The 22,860-nt window shown below is 39.6% G+C and overlaps 1 protein-coding gene across 2 annotated transcripts; it reads right to left on the bottom strand.

The window, feature by feature from the left end:
- Positions 1–1,429: 1,429 nt before the first annotated feature.
- On the bottom strand, positions 1,430–21,930 carry rorc (RAR-related orphan receptor C). Of its 2 annotated transcripts, none has more exons than XM_063486639.1 (13): positions 21,647–21,930; positions 21,403–21,561; positions 16,946–16,975; positions 7,630–7,715; positions 6,258–6,399; positions 5,812–6,162; positions 5,616–5,717; positions 5,409–5,530; positions 4,845–4,977; positions 4,634–4,741; positions 4,443–4,553; positions 3,133–3,242; positions 1,430–2,986 (listed from the first exon to the last, which is right to left on the bottom strand). In XM_063486639.1, the coding sequence occupies exons 2-13, from the start codon at positions 21,452–21,454 to the stop codon at positions 2,822–2,824; spliced, it is 1,512 nt and encodes a 503-aa protein (XP_063342709.1). In that variant the 5' UTR covers positions 21,455–21,561; positions 21,647–21,930; the 3' UTR covers positions 1,430–2,821. The 2 variants fall into 2 exon arrangements, with proteins under 2 accessions (XP_063342709.1, XP_063342708.1); XM_063486638.1 differs by having other exon boundaries at positions 21,403–21,535.
- Between the last annotated feature and the right edge of the window lie 930 nt (positions 21,931–22,860).

Here is a 22,860-nt window from a genome sequence, read left to right as displayed (position 1 = left end):
ACTTTGTGTTTGAAGCCTCCCTTGTGTTTTTTCTGTATCGTGTTTCAGTGTGAGTTCACATCTCTGTGTTTAGTAGTTATCTTTCGGTTATTTCAGGTTACTCCCCCCACGGAACTGTCTACACCTGTATCTCATTTGCTCAGCTATTTCCACTTCCCTCATTACCCACTTTGTGTGAATAGTCCTGCTTTCCCCTTGGCCTTTGTTGCAGCATCCTCTCCATGTGAGTATTTTTTTTTTTTTTTTTGGGGGGGGGGGGGTCTTTTAGGTTTTTATTATAATGTTACAGTTGTGAGTGGACAGAAAAACTAGGAGATGATATGCAACAAATGGCCAAGTGTGGGTTTGAACCCACTTGGCGTCTGCAAGACTTTGCAGCACAGCCTGGTGAGCTATAGCGGCACTCATGATTTGCATTTCTGGATTTTGATGTTTGAAGTAATAAAGCAGTTCGCCATTTGTTTGAAGTCTGTTGTCAGCGTCTTGTGTTTTCTTTAATTCTGCAAACTCTGACACCCAGTTATCTATTTTGTTCGTTGCAGCCTGTGAGCAGTGTATTGTATTGTGGTAATTATTTGAGTAAGCTTGCTTGCGCATCTCTGCTATAATTAATGCTGCCTTAAGGTTTAATGGTAAACTAGTGCTTTGATTTACAGTAGGTGGGATCAAATATTCCTATTTCCCATGACCTTGAGTCATGTGTACCACTCATCTGTAATAGTGAAATAACTTGGTGGAAACTGGAAATTCCTTTAAGGTAATAAACTACTAAACCACTCTCCTTCCGCTTACTAAAATCCAGCCACACAGTCAGTTTTCTTACAAACATCTATGCAAAAAAGAAAGAGTGGTAATGGCAAAGGGAAAAATAATCTTTGGTCTTTTGTTCTGCATAACAGAATATTAAAAGAAACCAAAGACCACTACATACAAAAGCAGTTTACAGAGTTTTGTTGCCCAAACCTGCATGCAGGAGGTGATTAAAGAAAATGTGAGCAGCTTTGATCGGAGCTGTCTTTAACATAAAATCTGTTTGCTGGGTTAATCACATCCCACGGATTTAGAAGCTTTTAATTTGCTTCCTCTCTAACTTGGCTAGCAACTGTTGTGTGCGTGTGTCGATGTGTGACAACCTCAAGAAAACTTTCCACAGACCACTGGTAGTCACCCACAATGACTAATATTTCCTCTGTTTTGCTGCAGCTGCAAATTTACCGAAATTTGCTGGAGACAACTTATTTGGATGGTTTTTCAGTATATTGCGCAGTATAACAAATGATTGCGATAGAGCCTGCAAAAAATAAACTGTGGTGTTTGACTTGATAGGGATTTCCCTATAATTCGGTTAATTTTTCTTGCTTGTCTCAGCCTTGCATAAATATTTATGGTGATTTCACAAGCAGTCAAATAAAGTGAAACATCTGCTTGGTGTCACAGCTTCAGCAGTTTATTAGAAGGTTTACAGCAAATTATCTTGAGGGAAATGCCAGCTGTTCCAGGGGAAGAGAGGATTACGTACAGACATACTTAATGCAGAAACATCTCAACATTTCTCATTCACCCGCTGCTTTATTCAAAGATATGTAGAGAAAACAAAACAAGTTCATCTGGGAAAAAGGAGGAAGAGTTAGCACACACGGGACGAGATTTCTACTTTACACACTTGCACCTTTTTGTATCATCTCTACACTTAATGCAACAGCTCACACAATATAAAAGCATGTGAGGATTCATTTAAAGGGAACCATTTCAGTGGTACTGCTGCCCTTGTAGTATTTATTGGTCAGTCTATGACAGACACCAGCCCGAGGAGGAGAAACTTCTCTGGAGACATACAGACGCAAAGAGGCAAGTTTTTAATTTAGTATTCAGCATCTAAATTACACTTTCCGCTCTTCATGGCCGGCGGGTGTGACTGAAGCTGCTGATGTGAAGAGACAAGATGATTGACTTTTTCAGCTTCCAGGTGCATTAAACCAGTGCTGCATTAAATACTCCTGAGGGCAAAAACAACCGAGAAGAAACAGGAACAGGATGTAATTTGTGCAAGCTAGCATGCACAGGCTCAACAGGGCATTGCATGATCCTTAAGGAGCATTGCAAAACTTAAACCCTATTATGAGTATGGAAGCTAAAGACAAAGTGGATTTCTTTTTTAGACCAACATCTGTAGTTGCATATGATTGCTTTTAGTGCTTGATATTGTTGTTTGTCTTGCAGAGTTTGTTGAAAGCACATTGGTTGGCTCTAGCTTTAACTTATATAGCGCAAATTTTATTTTTTTTCTTTGACAAAGTCAAGCAAGAATCCACTTGAAATCACTACAAGGTGAAGATACAAACTTTATAAAGTCACATTTGAATCCCTCTGAAGTTTGGTGTTTTCTGCTTGAAAGACAGACTTTCTGTGGACTAACACTTAAAAGTTTGAACTAATAATGAACAGTGGCCTGCCTTTTTGAATTTGTATGTCTGAAAGACACCGTGACACACAGAAGCTACAACTGGAGAGAATCACAACAGCACAACCTGAGAGAAAATGAAGCTCTTACTCCACCGACAATGTGCTCTCGAAGAACATCAAAATATATGTTTCTCTGGCATCATCAAAATAATTTTAAGCTATCAAAAAAAATCTTCTTGACATCATCTAACAAAGAAAAGCTCTGCTGGAAGTCATATAACACTTAACACACGCTACAATTATTGTGTGTGTTTTTTATTATTAGAAAAATAGAATCTGCCAGAAAGTAATGAGACTCAAACTAATAGGAGTCTCTGTACGTTGGTGCGCGACTGTTTTTGCATGTTCCCGTAGATCATCAGTGAGTGGTCCCTGGCAGAAGCTCTGCCTCTGATGCGAACAGCTCCTTGTAGAGCGGAGGAAACAGAGAGTGAGCTGTGAGCGGGTACCGCTGACTAAACCAGCGAAGCTTCTCCATGTGCAGACTGCAGAGCGAGCGCAACACCGCCATCCTCTGGTACAGCTGCAGGGAGGACACACACATTTAGACGTCAGCTTTCTACAGCAGCGAGGAAAGCCTGCGAGCTTACGCGTACTCACAGAGATGAAACACGGAGCACACAAGCCTTTAATTTTAGTGTTTGAACAGCCAGGTGACTGAACATTTACCTTGTGCTTCAAACTTTCTTGATTGTCTCGGTGCAGAATGTGTGACAGTCCAAACTCCACGCTTCTTTGAACTCGTTGAACTTTGCCCCTGTCCTCCAGACACGGACGATCTGAACACAAAGATATTTAATGAAAGAAGGATTGAGTTTTTTTTCAAGCTGTTTAGTAGGTTGTTCCCTTTAAAGGTGAAACACACAACAAAAAAATAAAGTAAAACATTTTGCAGAACGGGGTAGACAACATTACAGCATGGAAATTAAGTCCCTGGCAGCAGGCTGATGCTCTCTGCAGTGAACTTTAGTCAATTTTCGCAGGCAAAAATAGCAGGGTTGAAATCATAAAAGAGTTTTTTAACAAATGCATTCAGAAGTTTGTTTTAATACTATACTTTAGACGTATAATGACATTAAAATCTTCAGTGGAACCCATAAAGCGCAGCAGTAAAAATAAGGACTGAAGCGATGAGGTGATGAGGTGATAGGATCCAGAGTTCCCGCTGCCTGTGTTACGCCATGTTTATAAACATTGATGATCATCCTTTTTTTCTCTTCACTCAGATATTCATCACGCCCTTATTCTGAATGTCCATTGTTAAAATATTCTCTTTGATTCCTTTTAATTTCGGTTTAAAATTCACACAACAACAACAAGACAGGAAAGGACTTCATTCAAAGGCCAGAAACATTGTCACACCTTCCCAACAACACCTAAGAACACTTTTTGTAAAGTGTTCTTTGTCTTTCTTGTTTTTTCTATGTCTTTTCCTTCATTCATCACTATTCATCCTCATTCACTGCGGCCTATTAACTTAACTATGTGTATTCATGGCCACTAGGAGGCAGACAGGTTAACTTAATGGGACAGAATGATTTAAAATTACACAAGACAAAATGGAAAAGAGGCAAACTGGATAAGACACAGACACAAAACATATCTGTCATCTATATTTGGGCAGTAATATTATAAACCTACAAGATATATTCATGCACGTCTGACAGTAAGGTCAAGCTTATTCATCTATGATATCCATCCACCCATTTTTGTAACTGCATTTCCAGTTCAAGGTACTTATGACACTAACTCATAGACGCCATTGCCAATTAACCCTAACAGTCATGTCTTTGAGAAGAAGTCAGAGTATCAAGACAAAGTCCCCACAGGCACAGGGAGAACGCCAAATGAACACATAAAGGCCGAACCCAAGACCGCACCATGTGCCGCCATGGAGGACGAGAAAAGAAAAGACCGCTTCCTTCCTGATGTGCTTAAAATGAACGCAGTACGAGTGAGACAGACCGAGCTGGGCTTACCTGCGTTGATGAGCACCAGGGCACTGAAGAGAGCAATCTGTTGCTCAGTCAGCTTTAGGGCACACATGCCATGTGCGAAGTCAAATACTGCTGCGATTAAATCACCACAAGCTGCAAGACAAGAAACCACTGAGCATTGATAAGTTATGGTATTCAGATAGACAGTTTCACGCCTTCAGATAAATCCTCACCCAAAGATTTGAAGACCTCAGTTCCTGCAAACTTCCCATCAAAGAACACAGTGTTGTTCTCTGTGTTAAAGAACCGGCTCATTCTGACCAGAACCACCTCCATGGAGCCTGAAAAGAGTAGGAAGGCAGTTCAGAAGAGAGTAAGATCAAACCTGTTTAGTTATATATATATTGTGTTTTAAGCACATCCTTCTAGAAAAGGGAAAATCACCAGTCTTTAAAAGGGCGATCTGGTCGTTCTGGCTCAGCATACGGAAACCTGGGATGTGTTTTGCAAACTCCACCACGAACTGGACAGCATCAGTAAGTCGGATAGCGCAGTGCTGCCACATCTCATCTACTGACTGGGAAAGAGAGTCAGACAGAAAGACTGTTAGCTCAGTTTGTTTCTCACTAATCCTTTTCTTTCACCATAGATTGTTCAAAATGGGCCCTAAAGGGCAAAACATTTCACTTGTCTCACAAAAACTCATCCTCAATGTCCCAACAATTCAGTCTGCTGCTCAAGATTCTGTATTTTATCACTCAATTTACCCTGCTGTTTTCTCTCTGATCAACCGAAAAAAAGATCAAAGAAAGAAGAGGAGGGGGAAGCGATGAAAGACGTTTTCTCAGTTTCCTGTTTGATTCATCAAACAAAACTAGCCTCAGACGTAAAGCATGTGAAATGACATGTTTTGTTTTGAGACTGTCTGAGTAAGCTCGCTCACATGAAGGAGCAATCGCAAAATTAAAAAAAATTTTTAAAAAAATGAGGAGAACACAGTGCACATACTTTGCTCTGGTAGGCTTGGATCTCCTCTCTGCTGAAGAGTTTCCACCTGAGAGCTTGGAGCTCTTCCACTCTGTACTGACTGGTCTCTCTGTGGGAACGCACGATGCTCGCACACAGTTCATCTAAAAAAAAGCAGAAGCACTTATGAATACTATAAGTATGATAAAATTACATGTTTAGTTTGGCTCACTGTGCTCATTTGCTCACCTATGTTTCGCAGGGAGTGAGGATACAGGCTGTATGGATCCTCCAGACCACTGTAAGGATGAATCCCCATCATGTCATGAGACGACTGCCTGGAGTCAAATCCTTGCATAAAGAACAGAGAAGAGAGACAAATAAGTAACAAAGAAAGGAGGATTCATCCTGCATGGTGAAGTGAGTTTCCACATCTGAGCCTCACCTCTTATATCAGCATGACCGGCGTTGTCTCCCCTCCCTTGGGATCTTGAGGTGGGAGAGATCCCAGAGGTGCGGTAGATCATAGCAGGCACCTGTGAGTCGTTCGGGGAGCACATCAGGTAAGGGTGAACATCAGCGGCATAGGTCAACAGCTCGGCATCTCCGCCGTATGGGTAGGTCGGGGCCATGGGCTGTAGAAGCTGGGGGGAGCGGTCCTGGCGGTTCTTGGTGGGGTAGGACAACACGGTCTGGGCGTCTCCCTGAAGCTGCTGTTGTTGCTGCTGTCGGTGCCTTTCCACTTCAGCGATCAGAGAGTCGCGCTGACGCTTGGACATCCGTCCAAACTTCACCGCTGGAAATAAACAATCAACAAATGACTAAGCAGCTGCTGCGAATTAACAGTAAATAGATTTGTCTGCCTGCCAGTGCATGTGTGCTTTCTCTCACCATCTCTGCTCATGCCCTGTGCCAGGCACTTCTGCAGACGGCAGTGCTGGCAGCGGTTGCGGCTGGCCCGGTCGATCTGGCAGTTACTTTGCCTGGAGCAGGAGTAAGATACGGTAGGCAGCTGGCTGCGCCGGAAAAATCCCTGCGGGATTAGCAGAGTCCAACAAAAGCTCAATTTTTGACTGGGAAACAGTGAGTTTTCAGTTACACATAAAAGTCAGAAGAGAAACATTTTTATTTGCTCTTGTTACTGAGCAGAAATGTTCTCTGGCGGCCAAATTATTTTATTATCATCTGACAAGTTCTAAATTAAATCAGTATAACTCATATTTCCTGTTATCTGTCAGGTATAAGTGATACGAAATATCTAAAATAAGCTAAAACTTGCTATCCAACAGTTCAACTGTAATAGTGAAAGGTTAGTGAGAAACTGGGACTGCTATGGAGGGCCACACCGATAAGATTAACTCAGTTTTGCTCAACAGTTTTTTGGTGTGGCCCTCCACAACAGTCCCAGATTTTTTTTTCCTATTGGGAAAATGTATTGGTCACCGATCGTCAAAGGAATTCTTCTAGGAACTAGAGTATTGGGAAATATCGACTTGCTTTCTTGTAGAAAAACAGATGAAATGTTCATTGATTGTAACCAGTTAGCCTGCTTCAAGAACTTCAAAAATAAAAGCACCTGGACGAGAAAAGTAACTCTGTAGATTCACATGGCTAAATTTTCAAGACACTTTTTAATGAGTTAAACATATAACATGAATACATATTAAATTATTACGCTTAAGAGACACTGAAAACTAGATTTGTTTTATGCTAACATAGCTAAGTGTTTCCTGTTTCCTGCACATTGCTTGACAAATTATTTAAACCAAGTGTTATAAAAACAAAAATGTATTAGAAATTTTAAAAAGCTCAAATGACTGAATTCATGATTTTATATCCAAATGTGGCGCGGCACACTGAAAGTCAGAAGTTAATCAAGAGTAATGTTCAACTGCTAAAACTAATCTTTCTGTTTAGGAAGTAAAAACTATAATTTGACATCTTCATCACAAAATAAAAATGTGCATTTCCTTTCTGCTTATTTGTAATAAAGTTCATTTTAAAATTCATTGATGACAACATTCATTATATTTTTGCATCAAAATATAATTTTGATCAAAGAGCTTGCACATACTGATGGATGAACCATTACAGAAATATAAAAAATGTTTTTTTGTAAATTACAGACATTGTTAATTTAAGGCAGATGTGGCATAAACCTTAAAGGCTTCTGGCTGTAGGTTCATAATGAGTGGAGTGATATGAGGTCAGGATCAGTATGATGACATATATGTGGGAATGAGGTTGTTGTGGCCCATCTCACCTTGCAGCCCTCACAAGTGATGACTCCATAATGAACTCCAGAGGACTTATCACCACAGATTTTACATGGGATAACTTCAATCTGGGCTGAACAAACACAGAAGGAGAGGAAAAGTTTGTTAAATCCAAACGTTAACTTTATGAAAAAATAAAATACAGTTCTTAAATGCAGCACTTTTTGAGTTTGATCAGTGTAGTTTAACGTGACCTTTGTTGCTCTAATGTCAGCTCAATAGTTCAGACTTTGTATATGCACACACATCTACACTATAGATGGAAACAAAACAAAACAAAACAAAACAGCAGAATAAACGAGTCTGTTATTAATATTAAAAGCAAGCATTTTTAATCATTCCTTTATAACATTTGCAGCACAGAGCTCATCGCAGTGTAAGTAAAACTATACCTGTCATTCTAATGACATTGCACATTTTTATCCAAACAATTAAACGGCAAAGTGATTCCCACTGTGAGAACTTTTGCTTTATTCTGTACTTTCCCTTAAGCATCTATCAGTTGTTGTGTGACCATAGTAGACCAAAGGTATTTTCCTCTCAAGCACCTCTTGCCTTAATAATAATGAACAAAATACCTTCAAATGCAATAAGCCGAGAGACTTCTGAGGACATGGAATATTTGCAAATGGAGAAAAGCGGCGAATATGAAGGTGTCAACCTCAGAGTGCTTTCAAGTGGTTGCATGACTTCTCTTTCACTCTGACTTTCCTGCTTTCATGTCATTTCTTTCTTTGTGAATCCTTCTCTATCTCGCTCATAAAGGACATCGCTGCCAGTAATGCACTCTCCTTCATCACTGCCAGTAATGGCCATCCCCTCTCACCTCCCCCCATGCCACTGCACTGTGAAACTCTCACACCCCCCCAGTCTTTTGATTAGTGGCGATTTCTGTCACAATCAGATGTCATTTGATTCATTAAAAAAGATGAATTGTATCACGGATCCTTGACAAAAATATTTTTGAGAAGCTCATAAGGAAGTGCGCTTTTTTCTTTCACATTATGCCGTGTGGTGATGCAGAGGCATTGGCAGCCTCAAATAACCTAAAATAATGCAGGCTTCTATCTCTTCCCGTCATCGTCTCTCATTAGAAAGTGTGACTGCATTCTTCGAGACAAGCTCTTATAGCTGCAACTTGAAGATATACAGGAGTATTTACGTTTCCGTGCATAACTGTGTCAGATTTGTTTTCACGAGTGTGTGTTAGTGTGTCAGTGTGTGCCCTCTTTATTTGGTGCCACAGGGATCACTAGAAGGTTTCTGAGAACAGCCAGTCTGAGATAAAATAAATATAGACACAGAGCAAAGGCATGTACGATCGAGCTGAAAATAATAGAGCCACAAATCTGATAAGACTGCAGCTTCTACTAATGGAACTGTCTGATTAACCTCATGATTGACCATGATAAGAATATTTCACCAGTTTAACTCCGATGCTTAACATTTCACATTAATTTGTCCCTTTAAATTAACCATTAAGCTTGACCAGCAACCTTTCGCCGCCAGCTGAATATCACATGTAAAAAAAAAAAAGAAAGAAGAAAAGAGACCGAGCTGTGACTAAAATTGTGTTCCTGTTGGTAGTGCTGGATAGTCAGAGAGAACATCAGTGGTCTCTGTCTTTTTTAGTTATTTCAGTTCTGATTGTCAACCTCAAACAACAGGAAATCCACCGTGGCCCACAAGCTTTTCGCTGTTCACACATGCAATCTCACACTCAGACTCATGGCAATCACACCGCTCCTCCAACAGCTTTCCATGCAGTCGTACCTGCGATCACCTTAAATGAGCCCAACACAACTGTGACATCTTTATTGGTGCCACACAGAAACAAGAATCAATCTGCCTTTAAAAGCCCGACTGCCAAACAGAAATGAACGCCAGACAGCCACCAAACAGCCCTCTATCAGCAGATTATAGCCATTTTTGTCTCACCTGGTTATCTCCAGCCACAGGCACAGACCAATCAAACCCAGCATCTCCTGGTGTGCGTGCTTGCATGGTTGTATGGTTGTGTGAGATAGAGTGATAAAAATACTGCGCCACCATTATTTCTTCCATTTGTGTCTTTTTCAGTCACAAGCATTTGTGTCTGGTGCGCATTGTAGCTAAACACAGAGCTTGTTTTACAAATACATGTTTGTTAAATAGAAAAATGCCAAAATGCTGTCACAACTGACAACAGTGAGACAACAGCAAGGCCTTTGGGCGCAATAGTAACCTTTTTCAGTTTGATCTGTTTAAGCTCCAGTGACTCTTGATGGCCTTATTAAAAACTAGATGACTGTCTTCTTCTTCTTTTTCTTTTGATCATTCCCTTTAGGGGTCGCTACAACAGATGCTAATACAGAATTAAACTATAGTTATTTTGCCTTTTGTCCTGTCTCCTTCTCTTCTTTTCTTTTCCATCACCCTTCACCAGTTGCTGCAGATGGCTGCGCCTGCCTGATCTTGGTCCTGCCGGAGGTTTCTTCCTGTTAAAAGGGAGTTTTTCCTTCCCGCTTTCAACAAGTGCTTGCTCACAAGGGGGTTTTGTGATTATCTGGGTTTCTCTCTAATGGTTTTTGGTCTTTGCCTTGCAATATAAAGCGGTTTGAGGCGACTGTTGTTGAGAATCTGCACTACTGAATAAGATTTTACAAATACACGTATGTTAAAAAGAAAAATGCTAAAATGCTGTCACAACTGGCAACAGTGAAGCAACCACAAGGCCTTTGGGTGCAACAGTAACCTTTTTCAGTTTGATCTGATTTTTAAATTTTTTTTGGCATTTTGTTTTTTTATTTATCAGTGCTGTTAGCGATTCTTTACATTCTCCAGCTGTAAAAAAAAAACGCGCAGCCAATAGACCCAATAAAAAAAGAAATGTTTTAATACCTAGTCTTTGTCTATCACCTAGCACCTTAAACACATAAATGTCATGACCTGAGTCCAAATTTTAAAAAATAAAAATAATTAACAGTGTTTAATATGTAGCCGAAGTTTAGTCAGAATTAAACTGGTACTATTTACTTTACTTTTACTGTTTTTGCAGCGGGTATGGTGTTATTTCTTTTATTATATTTTGTGAGTGTAGGTTTCCTTTTCTTTTCATTTGATTAATGTGCGCAAACACAGGTAGAACTCAAAGCGCAGTTCTTCTATTTTAAAGTAGGCCTCAGCAGGCGAGTGGATGTTTTCTTCCTCCATTTCAGATTTGTTCTGTTTTAGTGGCAATAAAACTCATTGAAAAATGAATCATTCTAGTCATTGAAGGCTTTATAGTTCATAATTGCAACAAAAACATGACAGTATGGTAATGACAACGCAAAGCTTAAGTGCTAGACAGTTATAAATTCCCACTGCACAGTAATCACATGCAGTAATGCTAATAAACTCACTGATAGAGACTTTTAAACATGTTTTTGCAGTCCACACAGATTTTTCCACTCAAAAAAGTCTCTTTTGATAGTCATGGCTGCCAACACCTTACGTAAGCAATCACAAACTACAAGTGACGACATACAGTGCGAAACTAATCCTATACCAACCACTTAATGATGGAGGAACAATGAAATGAGATCATTTACACAAAACTGTTCGCCTGAAAGGTTATTCAAAAATGCCTGACACATGCTGTTGGCAAGTGTAGGGGTTTAAGTACACTAGTGGTGGAGATATTTTGATTTGTCAGTACAAACAACAGCGTGCCACCTCCCACGCTTCCGCACACAGTGCACTGTACACCTAAATGCCGCCACACAGAGATGATCTGATGATCTTTAAGACAGTATTGAGATCTTTCAGTCACTTCCTGAACTTAAATGACAAAGCAGGATTACTGTCAAAGTAAAAAAATCATATATTAAATATAATAATATAATATATAGGCTATGTAGAGCTGTAAGCAGAGACGACGAAAGGTAGTTGTAGCTTTTCAGTGAAATTTGGATAATAAATATCAGTCATTAAAGAAAATAATAATGGTGCAAGCATGAAATCTCTTTTTAGGGAAACTGAAAAAGCAAAAAAGCCCCCCCCCCAAAAAAATAAAAAAAATAATAATGAGGTTAAATGTGCTGAAATAAATAAACCCTCAAACATTTATAAAGCTATAAAGTAAACTGCAAAATGAGGAACGTTTTCAAAATCATTTAGAAAAAAAAAGGATTAAGAAAAGATCAAGGACAGTTTTTTATTCCTGGATTTCAAATCAAAAAAAGATTAATTAGTCCTCTCAAAACGTTTAAGTGAAACTGAACATAAGTGTGTGTGTGTGTGTGTGTGTGTGTGTGTGTGTGTGTGTGTGTGTGTGTGTGTGTGTGTGTGTGTGTGTGAATACTGATGCAAACCAGCACCAGTTTTATGATGGGATCAGAACAACTGTGATATAAAATAGTTCTAAAAGAGGGACAATGGGGAGTAGCCCCTCTACTCTTAGTTCCCTTTAGTCAGCACTCATGAGTCAGACTATAACCACCATCAATCGAGGCCTTTCTTCTGAACTGAGCTCTCACCTGTAAAGGTTTTCAATCACGACGCTGTGACACAGACAGAGAATCGGACTCGTAAATTCAAGACACTAACGGCACCGCTGTCATTGCAGGTATTTAAAAAGACTTTTTGACAGGGGTTTATCGTGGAAACTCACGTCCTTTTTCACATCGCTGCTATCAGCGAACTAGTACATCGGACTGCCCCAAATCTCTGAACTCGGCCTTCAGTTTGACCTCACAAAGACGCCAGTTCTGAGATCGTGTCTCTCACGGTTGTGACGCTATGGGCAAAGAATCACATTTTACCATGATGATACGTAGAGGCAGACAGACTCACGGGTGAAAACTGTACCAGCTCCACTGTTGCAGCGTTTAACCAGACACTTTCTTCTCTGTGCCTGAAATTACCTTGTCAGCAGCTTGTTCTATGAACTGTAAACGGACAAAAAAAACCTCAATCTTTCCTCTGACGGAAGCTTACCTTTGAGACATACGCAAGCAAAAGTGCAAACAAGCTTTGTATACAGACTGCATCCACAAACAAACACACTTGCACTGTTTATCCCCATACAGCACATTAACACTCAGCACAGGAGGGCTGTACCTAATGTATGATCACTTTTTGAGTTTACAACACCAGTGAAGGCAAATTCTTTAACAGCTTATTTTAATATGACTCATGGCGAATTAAATTCAATTTTATTTGTACTGTTATTATCTCTAATACATAAAAACACACTTAATGATTTTAATTTAAGGTCGTCCTGAAGTAAAATTTGAGACTTTTGGAACTTTAGCTTAAAACCACTATTTTTCTGCTGCATTGAAACTAATTTTAAATGACAAAAAAAAGCAGATTGTCACAGCTTTTTTTTTAAACAAATAACTGCATGTGTAGTACTGCATTTAAATACATTAGATAAAAGATGAATGTTTCGCTACACACGATACTTTGCAGCGCAAATCCAAACAAATAACAATAAAATGTCAGGTTACTTTTTTTTCCATTAAAAGAAAACAAGATTTAGAAGAAAATAGAAAATAAGCAGCAATTGAATAAAATTAATTAAAAAAAAAGGGGGAAATAAAGTAAAACCTAGTGCCAGAGAGCGGTTTAATAAGAAGCATTTCACGTCAGCTTTTTTGGACTAAACATTTTCGCTCAGAAATAGTTCACTGCTAATGTACTTTTAGGTTTCAGAGCCAGACTGTGGTCGTTTAATAAATGCGAGAACTCCTTCGCTGAGTTTCATTAATTTGCAATAACAAAAAACAGATGGAAAAACCTACTGAGAGATGATTATCTGAGGAAATTTTCAAAGCAGATCTGAACACCAATTAGCATCAGATTTCACATATTTGACTTTGAAGTTGCTCCTGAATTCGAAGGTGTCTGAAAGAGGTAATGTTTTGACAGTAGCAAAGGGTATGAATCAGCTCGACTTGTGTATTTCATTTACCAAATTTTGGGGGGGAATGTGTCACCTGCCATTTTCATGTCTGCTTTGATCTGTAGCCAACCGCTTCTGCTGCTTTGGAAGTGCTTTTGCAGGTTTCTGCACCCAGAGGAACAAGGAAATCCTTTCTGATAAAGAAACTGTGTAACAATCTACACAGGAATCCCCCCAAACACAGCAACAAAGCCATCTCAAGTGTGCCTGATGGAATCAAGTGTGTAACACCAGAGATAATTCATTGTCTCCCAGCTGTGGTCATAACACAAATATATTTAGTTAGTTATTTTTCATCAGAGGCTGCTCTCGTTTTGTTCACACAGGCAGTATCCACAGCACAGCTGCAGGGCAGAGATATGCTGCATCTAGCCGCCATCTAAAAAGCAGCTGCGCATCTGTGTGTGCGTGTTTGTGCTTGCGTGTGCTGGTGTGTCTATAAGTGTTTGCAAGTTGCAATGGCAAAAGTGTGTACGCAGCAAAAACAAATTAATCAATTTTCATTGTTCCCTTTGCCTTTTCTCCCTTGTCACCTCTTTGTGTATTTTGTCCATTTTTATTCAGGTAATCTGGAACTTATTTGTGTGAGAAATCATTTTCAGTATCACACTTTTAGCATTTCCTCTGCATCCTGTACGTGCTTGGAGTCGGTCCATTTAAAAGCAACGCACTGCGGTAGTGAAACATCCTGTTTTCCGCACTCAAGTGCAAGACTATGATGATTGATTATGATATATATATATATATATATATATATGTGTGTGTGTGTGTGTGTATGTATGTGTGTGTGTATATATGATTTTAAAAATAAATAAAAACTCAACATCTTAAATATTATATTATAACCTGGTAACACTGGTCTTCCACCAATCACTGGGTTCATTAAAAGAATTACTTACAATGGAAACTTGACTCTGACTAAAAGGTGTTACCGCAATGTTATGAATGGGTATTATTTCCAGAAATATACATTTTTATACAACCTTTTCACTCTACATAATTAGCCTAGCCTGAGGTATACTGTATATGTGGGAGTATCAGAGGGCAGAAATATCTGAGACATGATTCAAATCTTAAAATCATCAAAGAGAGCTCAAAATTGAGTCATATTGCCAAACCGTAAAACTGAAACACATCAATCAGTGTGAAGGTACTCAAAATTCAGCCAATGGAGGGACTCAAAACAGATTAGATAATCTTTACTCGCTGAAAACCATAAGCACAGGAACACGTGTGTGTTTTCATGCTTTCTACAAGGCTGCTAAAAACATCCGTCGGTGGGATTCAATAAAACTTGTAAAGCTGTAAAATTCTAGTTAGCACACGAGCAAAAATTGTGAAATATAAAGGCACTTGAAACTTGAGCGGCGTTTTCCTGTTCAACGAAGTATTACACCAGAAACTAAAGTGCAAACCTGAACAAAAAGCTTAATGACACACCCTGAGAAAGTTGATGTGTTTGAAGCCACAGGTGTCTGAGTCTGCATGAAAGCACAGATATTTCAGGGCGACTTGGTGAAGGTTTAAAAAGACACAGCTACTTTTAGCCAAAAGGTGACGTTATTATCGAATGATACCGACTTCGCGCACCATCAGAAGCATCAGTCGCAACGTTACCTTATAATCGTAAAGTTTGAAATATGGGAGGCTTGGAGAAAAACGTCATCAAAAAGCATGTAACTGATTTAATTGATAAAAATATCTTTGATTGAAGTGCCCACACACACACACACACACGCTGAAGAGCTTCATCCCTACCTCGCATCATCCTCACTCCTCCACTTGTGTCAGACGTTTGTCCCACTTTCACAAACTCACTTGTCCTCTCACTTTGTCTAAGAATAGCCTTTCTTTTGACACACACTCGTTTTTTTGGAACCACCTATATCTTTTAATCTTTCTCCTTTTTTTGCTCGTCCTTTATCAAGCTGGGTCGGGTGCTCACTGCAGCTTCAGCATACATATTCAGACTTTTGAGTGTCAGTCACCGCCTCACCTTCCTTGTTTGCGTGTGCATGATTGTGTGTGTGTGTGTGTGTGTGTGTGTGTGTGTGTGTGTGTGTGTGAGAGAGAGAGAGAGAGAGAGAGAGAGAGAGATCAAGACAAAGAAGGGGGGACCGTCCCCTGCCCTGTCGTTTTTCTCAAGGTACTTTTTCTTCATACCTTTGTTGTTATCCTTCACCCCCTCACTCTGTATCATATGTCAAAAAATGCTTTATAATGTCTAGCACCTTTGAGACTGTCCATGAGAGAGTTTAAGTCAAACCAGCAGACAGGAATCACTGGAGATGAACTTAAAAAAATATGTAAGTCACACAAACTTACATTTATGTTATTGTGAAACTCAGTTTGGAGATTTCAAATATTTTCAAATAATGCATATATATATGTATATGAGAGAGAGAGAGAAAATCATTTTAAAGAATTATTTATTTCTCCATGTAGCATATTTACACACTTGATTCAGGTTATCTGAGTTTAGCTTACAGATCTCCTCCACTGAAAATGCTCCAAGTAAAATCTACATATTTATCATTTTCATACAATTAGCAATTAGGTTTCAAAAGTACAGCGAGTTAAATATTACATTAATTAATTATTATGCTGCATGTGTTCAATGTTAAGTTTGCATTTTATTAAAAATTGTTTGGATGATGTAGCTAAAAAAAAGGTACGTATTTTGAAATCTGTTATTTTTTTATGTGAGATCTTCAACTTAACTGAAAAATATATTTCAGACTATTTTATGTCTTCAGTGCTGTGTTTAAGTAAACACTTGCAGCTGCAATCCACCACAGCTTCTTCTTTATCCACTCATATTTCCCTCCACTTCCATCCCGCCACACAGAACCACAGAAGACCCCCAAACGTTGCCCTTCCTTTCTTGTCTTCTCTGGTTTTGGGTATGTGTGATGAATGAAAACCATTATTATTTAGTCTCAGTTGGTTTATCATCACACCACCTAATATGAAGGTCGGTGGTGTGTTACACACAGCACCTTCACTCTCGATAACATACACAGGTGTGCTAAAGTTGTGGCAGAAGGTGTTAAACCAAAAAAGTTAAAAAAAGACGAGATGTTATCGCTTTCATCTGCATTCAGATGCCAAAGTGGTTGGTATTTTCATCACTGTTTGTCTGCGAGTGTGTTTGTGCGAGGGGGGTAGCACAGGTGCGACACGCCGCGCGCAGAGTGTGTCGCTAATGGCCCCGTCCCCGTCGACACCACTGTGTGTATGTGTGTTTTGCTGTACAGGTGCATGTTGCATGTTCACTAACTATGAAGCTAACCACATTGCATGCACAAATATCTAGCACAAACACAAGCAAAGTTATTACTGCACACACACACACACAAATGTAGACAACTTACTCAAATGACTCTTCTTGGACACGGCACCCCCTAAAGGGAGGAAAAAAGGTAGTTAGTGGATTCAAACTAAACAACTTTGTGAGTCTATGCTTTGTACGAGCATCCTAAAGCGCATTTTAGTGAAAGAAACTCAACCTGCTGTATACTCATATGAATACATGGTGGGCGTTACACAGTGGCGTCTAAGCTTCATATTGAATCCAGGAGTAAACATTTACCAATAGAGTTTTCCATCTCTTTGAATTGAAAATGTGATAGCCACTGGAAAATAAATTAGGCATCGGATTTACTTCATTTTTGAGATAAATGTTGTACAGTATAACATTTTAAGAAAAAAGAGTTACAAATGACAGCTAACCCCATCACAAAAGTTAGATGAGACACTCTTTGATTGCTTGATGAATACCTTTGATACCTTAACATATTGTTCCTTTTACATCTGCTACTAAAAAAAGAAGTGATCATGTTTAGAGTGCGGTATCTCTACTTTTACTTAAGCGAACAATTTAAATACCACTGAAACCTACACAGGAGTTATTCGTAGTGCAATGAATGGATTACAAAAGCACGTTTGACATTCAAATACATATCGTACTCACCAATCATAATCAAATATCCAAATGAGCATGTTACTACTGTAACAACAAGTAAAATCCTGACTTTCAAATAGACTGAAATGAGAGGGAAAGTAAAACCGGCATAAAATTACACTGTAGCCATTGTCAGCTCCTAAATGGCAGTTTGATACGGGGTTTGCAGAAGGCAGCACTTTCTTTGGCTTCTTTTATAGTGTACAATAGCATGTGGACAGATAAGAAGCCTCAGTGAGAGCGGAGAGGCTAAATTAGAGGATTCCTATTTACACTAGTGTGGGTCTATGATATGTTTGTGTGGTGTTTCAGCGCACGCACACACAGGACATAAAGGTAGAGGAAGGTGGGTGTCTGTGAAGCAATAGGTCCTCTTTCTTGTCTGCCTTTGTGACCGCAATTGTGAGAAAGTCTGAAGTGCAGATAGAGCGACTAAGGGTCAGTTCTTAAGCAGGGGGTTTATTGCTGTGGGTGTATGTATACGCATGTGTGTGAGGGTATGTGTATGTGTGCGTTTTCTCTGTGTATTTGCGTGTGAGATAGGCTGTGTGTGTTAGACAGAGGTTTGAATGCAGGGCAGATAAGTATCAATGGAAGACGTAGAGCTAGCCGGTCTTTGTCTGGCGCCAGATCAGGCCCTTTGTGGTTTCCTCTGTTTTCCTACCCTCATCAAATCAGTTTTGCTTCATAAGCAGAATATATGGAATGAAAGCGCAGCAGTGCACGCACGGAAAATGAAAAGAAAATTTCAACACTCACAGAGCAACTGTTTTAAAGGTGATCGATTAAAAAAAGGCTGATTAATTACACACAAAAAATCAGCTACATTTATTAGAGCATCATTTCCAAATGAGGACGGCCTGAATTTTTTCAGTGTTTTTTACACTAGTGTTACATCAATGCTTTCCCTTGCGTTCCTTAAATAGTCATTTACAGAAACGCGCAGCAGCTTCTCGCCTTACAGAGATGATTTTAAGGGCGACTAATCTGATTTTAAAAAATAAATAAAATGCTGAACCCCGATACGCTGATCGAAAATTACCGAGAATTGACATCACCTATTTGCACCGCTGTTATTCCTGAAATGTGTCACCAATGGTATTAAATGCTTAAAATATTGCTGCAGCAGAATTAAATAAACATGCGGTCGATGGCACCTGTGAAAACTAAATGTGACACAGCACGTACATATTTAGCAAGGCACACCTGTTAGCCAGGCCATGAACCATCTACACACACCCAAAAGTGACAGCGGAGGCACAAAAATCAACACCACCCGTCAGGCAAAATCTCACTCTCTGCACTGACATCTAAGCTCACTGCTGAAGTGACAGTTGCTGTGTTACATAACAGCACCGAAGACCACTGAACCCAGAGAGGAGGCGACGATTTTGTCTGAATAGAAACCACGACCCATCTAGCACAGAAAACATACAAAACATGTGAACATCCAAGTGCCAAATACAGTAAACAAGATTAAAAAAGGGCTTTTTAAAAATTAGGTTAAGGTAGAATGATTAATCAGTAAGCAAAAGAAAAGCATACATTTGAGAAGAAGATTATTAAAACAAGTAAAAAAATTACAACATATAGTACTATAACAACTATAAAATATGAAAAGGAATATATGCTAGATGCTGAAACAAAAAGAAATATGTACAAATCAAGTTAAAAGCAAGTCTGATTTGGATGGTTAAGCTGTTCGCCAGGTTTCGAGAAGAATGTGCCAACACGTGCAGTTCCTCTAAAATCTTAAACCCAAAACATCTACACAGCTGAAAATTTTAGGACAGTCGTGTAGCTCAGAAGTACACCAATTATTTACAAGTCTGTAAATAAAAGTCACTGCCAATTTGGTGAAGCAAACTTTTGCAGGAGTTTAAGAAAAGTAAGGTATAGAGTGACAAAAAAAGGAGTAGCACTCAGTGTCACAAATTGTGGATAATCTCTCTGTAAAAAGAGTCATCTGAACATGCTGGCTTCAAAGAGTTTCTGAAAACATCAGTAGGACGGCTGCAAGGGTAGTGTTCTTTTAGAACAGAAAGTATTTCTTGACTTGTCTGCATTGATTTCCAAGAAAATAGCAGACGGCTGAAGAAGGCCAGATGCATTTTGGTTAAAAGAATAATATACTATCATTGCTGTGAAGACAGTTTTTGGTTCATAAATGGCTGCAGAATGATTTATGGTGAAATGAATCGGACCTACAATAGATCCCTGAGGGACACCACAAATGGGTGTTTATTGGATAATGAACAGGAGATTGTTTTGTTTCGTTTTTCTCTTTTCCTATACTGTACAGACAGGAGAAAAAACCCCAAATGTGGAGCAAGACTAAAACTACTGCTTGAGAAAAGTGAGTGACGCCCACAACAGCCGCTAAAACCAAGACTCTCATCAAGTCAAGAAGAGCCGTCTCAGCAGTACGGAAACTAAATATGAAAATAAAACAGTGCAACCACACTCTAGTTTAACCTGAATAAAGCATCAGCTCCAGGGCCAGATGCATTAGGGTTTGTCATTTTTACACTAAATTCTGCACGACATGACTTTAACTTACCCAAGGCAAGCTATCTCCAAAGGAAACCACTCGGGAATTATTTGTTTGTATTGTCACTTGCAAATAAAAACCAGAAGAAGAAGAAGAACAGAAGGACATAAAACTTTTAAGAGCCGTTTCAGTGTCCCTGTTGATACTGGCATTTTTTTTTTCAGCTTTAATCTTACCCTATTTTCCTCCCTTGATTACCATTGACACTTTGCAACATAAACAAAACCCATTTTAAATTATAATTGTGTATCTATAATACATCTATAATGAACACTAAATTGTGCCTGTTTTCTCTCTAACCTGCCTGCTGGTCTCTTTCTTTCTAATGGTTACATAATACTATTAAATCACTAATGGTTCCAAATTAAAACTGTTGGCATTGCGGTTTAAAGGTAATCTAGGGTAACCAGCAAATTGTTTATGTTATCTTTTTGGGGGAGTTTGGGGGGTAGATAAAAGTATCAATCTGTCAATGTTAGTGGCAAATATCGAAAAACTTAAGTCAAGAAAACCAAAAACTATATCAGCAGTGTGGTGAAATTTTCACAGGTAAAATACAAAGTTCAGGACTTTGAATGTAAACTGTTGCTGCTATGATCCTCCTACATTTACTGGAGAAAAGGGGACAGGCCTCATTATTGTTTCACCTCTTTAGAAAAAAGAATCTATTTATTTGATTTGCCCCTTACATGCATTAAATGGAGGCACACACATACACACACACAAATAAATTTTGCAGCACTTCAGACAAGCTGTGTTGCTATCCTGTAGGAAAGGTGTGCTATGGGTTTCTGTGACAGAGGGACAGTCTTATCTCCAGTCACTGCCAATAGTTTGATTATGGCCTGGGAGAGGCTTTGAACAGAAAGGCATTGGCCAGTAACAGAGGCAAAAATTAGAGCTAATTCCCATGGATTACTCCGGCTTACTGCCATTCTTACACACTCACAGCACCTTAACCATACCCCAGTTAAAGGGATGAGGAGGTTTACTAGGGTAAAGATGGATGAGAGTGAAGGGGGAGAAGTTAAGAGTGAACAGAGAGTGAGAGATAGGGAGTCAGCTGGTGCACTAGAGGCCAACAGGATGAGATAAAAGTGAGGAGGAAAGGAGGGGATGGGAGTGAGTGGGCACACAAAGGCATGCTGGGAAATAGGCGAGGGACATGAGGGCATAAAATGTCAAGGCACACTGTTCTGTGCATATAGTGAGCTGAAACTATTCAAACAATTTGTATTTTTCTTGCAGTGACTTTAAAGTTCAGTTTTCCTGCACCTGCCACAGTGTAAATGTAACCTGGAGAGGGAAAATCTCACCTCTCTTGATGGGGGTGTCAGCGGAGGGCACGTCGGGCTCTTCATATTCCATAACTCTCCTGTCAAAACACCAGTGGGTGGGCCTGCACACACTCTCCCCTCACTCACTCGCTCTCGCTCTCTCACTCACGCACTCTCGCGCACACAAACCACAAATTCCTGTAAGGTCAATCAGTTTTCAACTCTATCTGCTGACACTGCAGTGCTCAGAAAGAAACGAAGCAAAACTCGAGACTCATACTACCTGTTGGTCGCTCTAGCGCCCAGGCCGGCGCAGGCATTTGAAAACATGCACTGCCATCTCGCCTCCTTCAAGAGTCTTCACAGTGGCTCCCCAAAATCGGCAGTCATCTTCTTTGGCTTCTTTCTTTCTCTGTGTGTGTGTGTCAGGGTCCCTTATTCAACAGCACTCCTCCTCTTGTGTGGTTGTTTTTGAAATAATCCCGTTCCCCCCGGTGGCAGCAGCAGTGCGGAGAGTGCAGCTGGACCGGCCGGCCGTGCGCCCGCCACCCCCCTCCCCTTGCGCTCACTGTGCGCCCTAGCCGTCCCAGGCTGGAGAGAGTTATGTCACCGGCTCTTACGTAATAGCACCGGATCGGGTTTTGCTTTGAAGTGCTCGGTTGAGAAATATAATCCCATGTTGCTGCCACAAATTTCCGCCACACCAATCGAGAAAATAAAATGCACGGTGGAGACTTTAGATTTCAGTCTGTATGGAAATGGAACATCCTTAAATTAAAAATCCCTTTTCGTGGGTTGGTGTCATTTTTGTTAGAATTACTCGCAGGGCCCTGCCCATACAGTATGGCATACACGGAGGGGTTATTTTATGCCCCATTTTAACACGGGTGGGAGGACAAAAAGAAAACGATGAATAATCGATACGTCTTCTCGGTTTACATCATTGTGGTAAATCCTCCTCTAAGACATGGCACGTACAGTGGTTGCAGACATGGTGCAGACACACATGCATGTCAGGAGGGAAACAGACTGTAACCGAGTGCATTTACTCAAGTAGCCTGTAGCAGACAACTCATATGAACCCGGGCTGCAAAATCTTATCTTGATTTAATGTTTGCCACGTGATAGTGACACTTTTCATTCTTCGTAAGGACGTACTTCTTTCACCACAACAATGTTTTTAAACGTCAATAAAAAAATCTTAGTATGTCCTTAGATCAGCATGTCTTTAGGGGTGAAACCACAGATTTTGAGCAGTCAATTATAATTTGTTCTAACTACTTTAACAACTAAGTTGAACTACTATGTACACAACAACTGAGCTGCTAATTATTAATATTATTAATAATATTAATTATCAAAATAAATAAATAAATAAATAATTGTGTGTCAAACTACTAATCATTTGTTCAGCTATATTTTAAACTCATTTTACTACAAAAAGGAACTCGCAATAATAAATCATAATCCTCATAATCCAACATTCACTCAAAACAC

Source organism: Pelmatolapia mariae, linkage group LG10_11 (assembly GCF_036321145.2).
Source record: "Pelmatolapia mariae isolate MD_Pm_ZW linkage group LG10_11, Pm_UMD_F_2, whole genome shotgun sequence".
In the NCBI taxonomy this organism is placed as follows: domain Eukaryota; kingdom Metazoa; phylum Chordata; class Actinopteri; order Cichliformes; family Cichlidae; genus Pelmatolapia; species Pelmatolapia mariae.
This window is presented reverse-complemented; position numbering and strand designations above follow the sequence as displayed.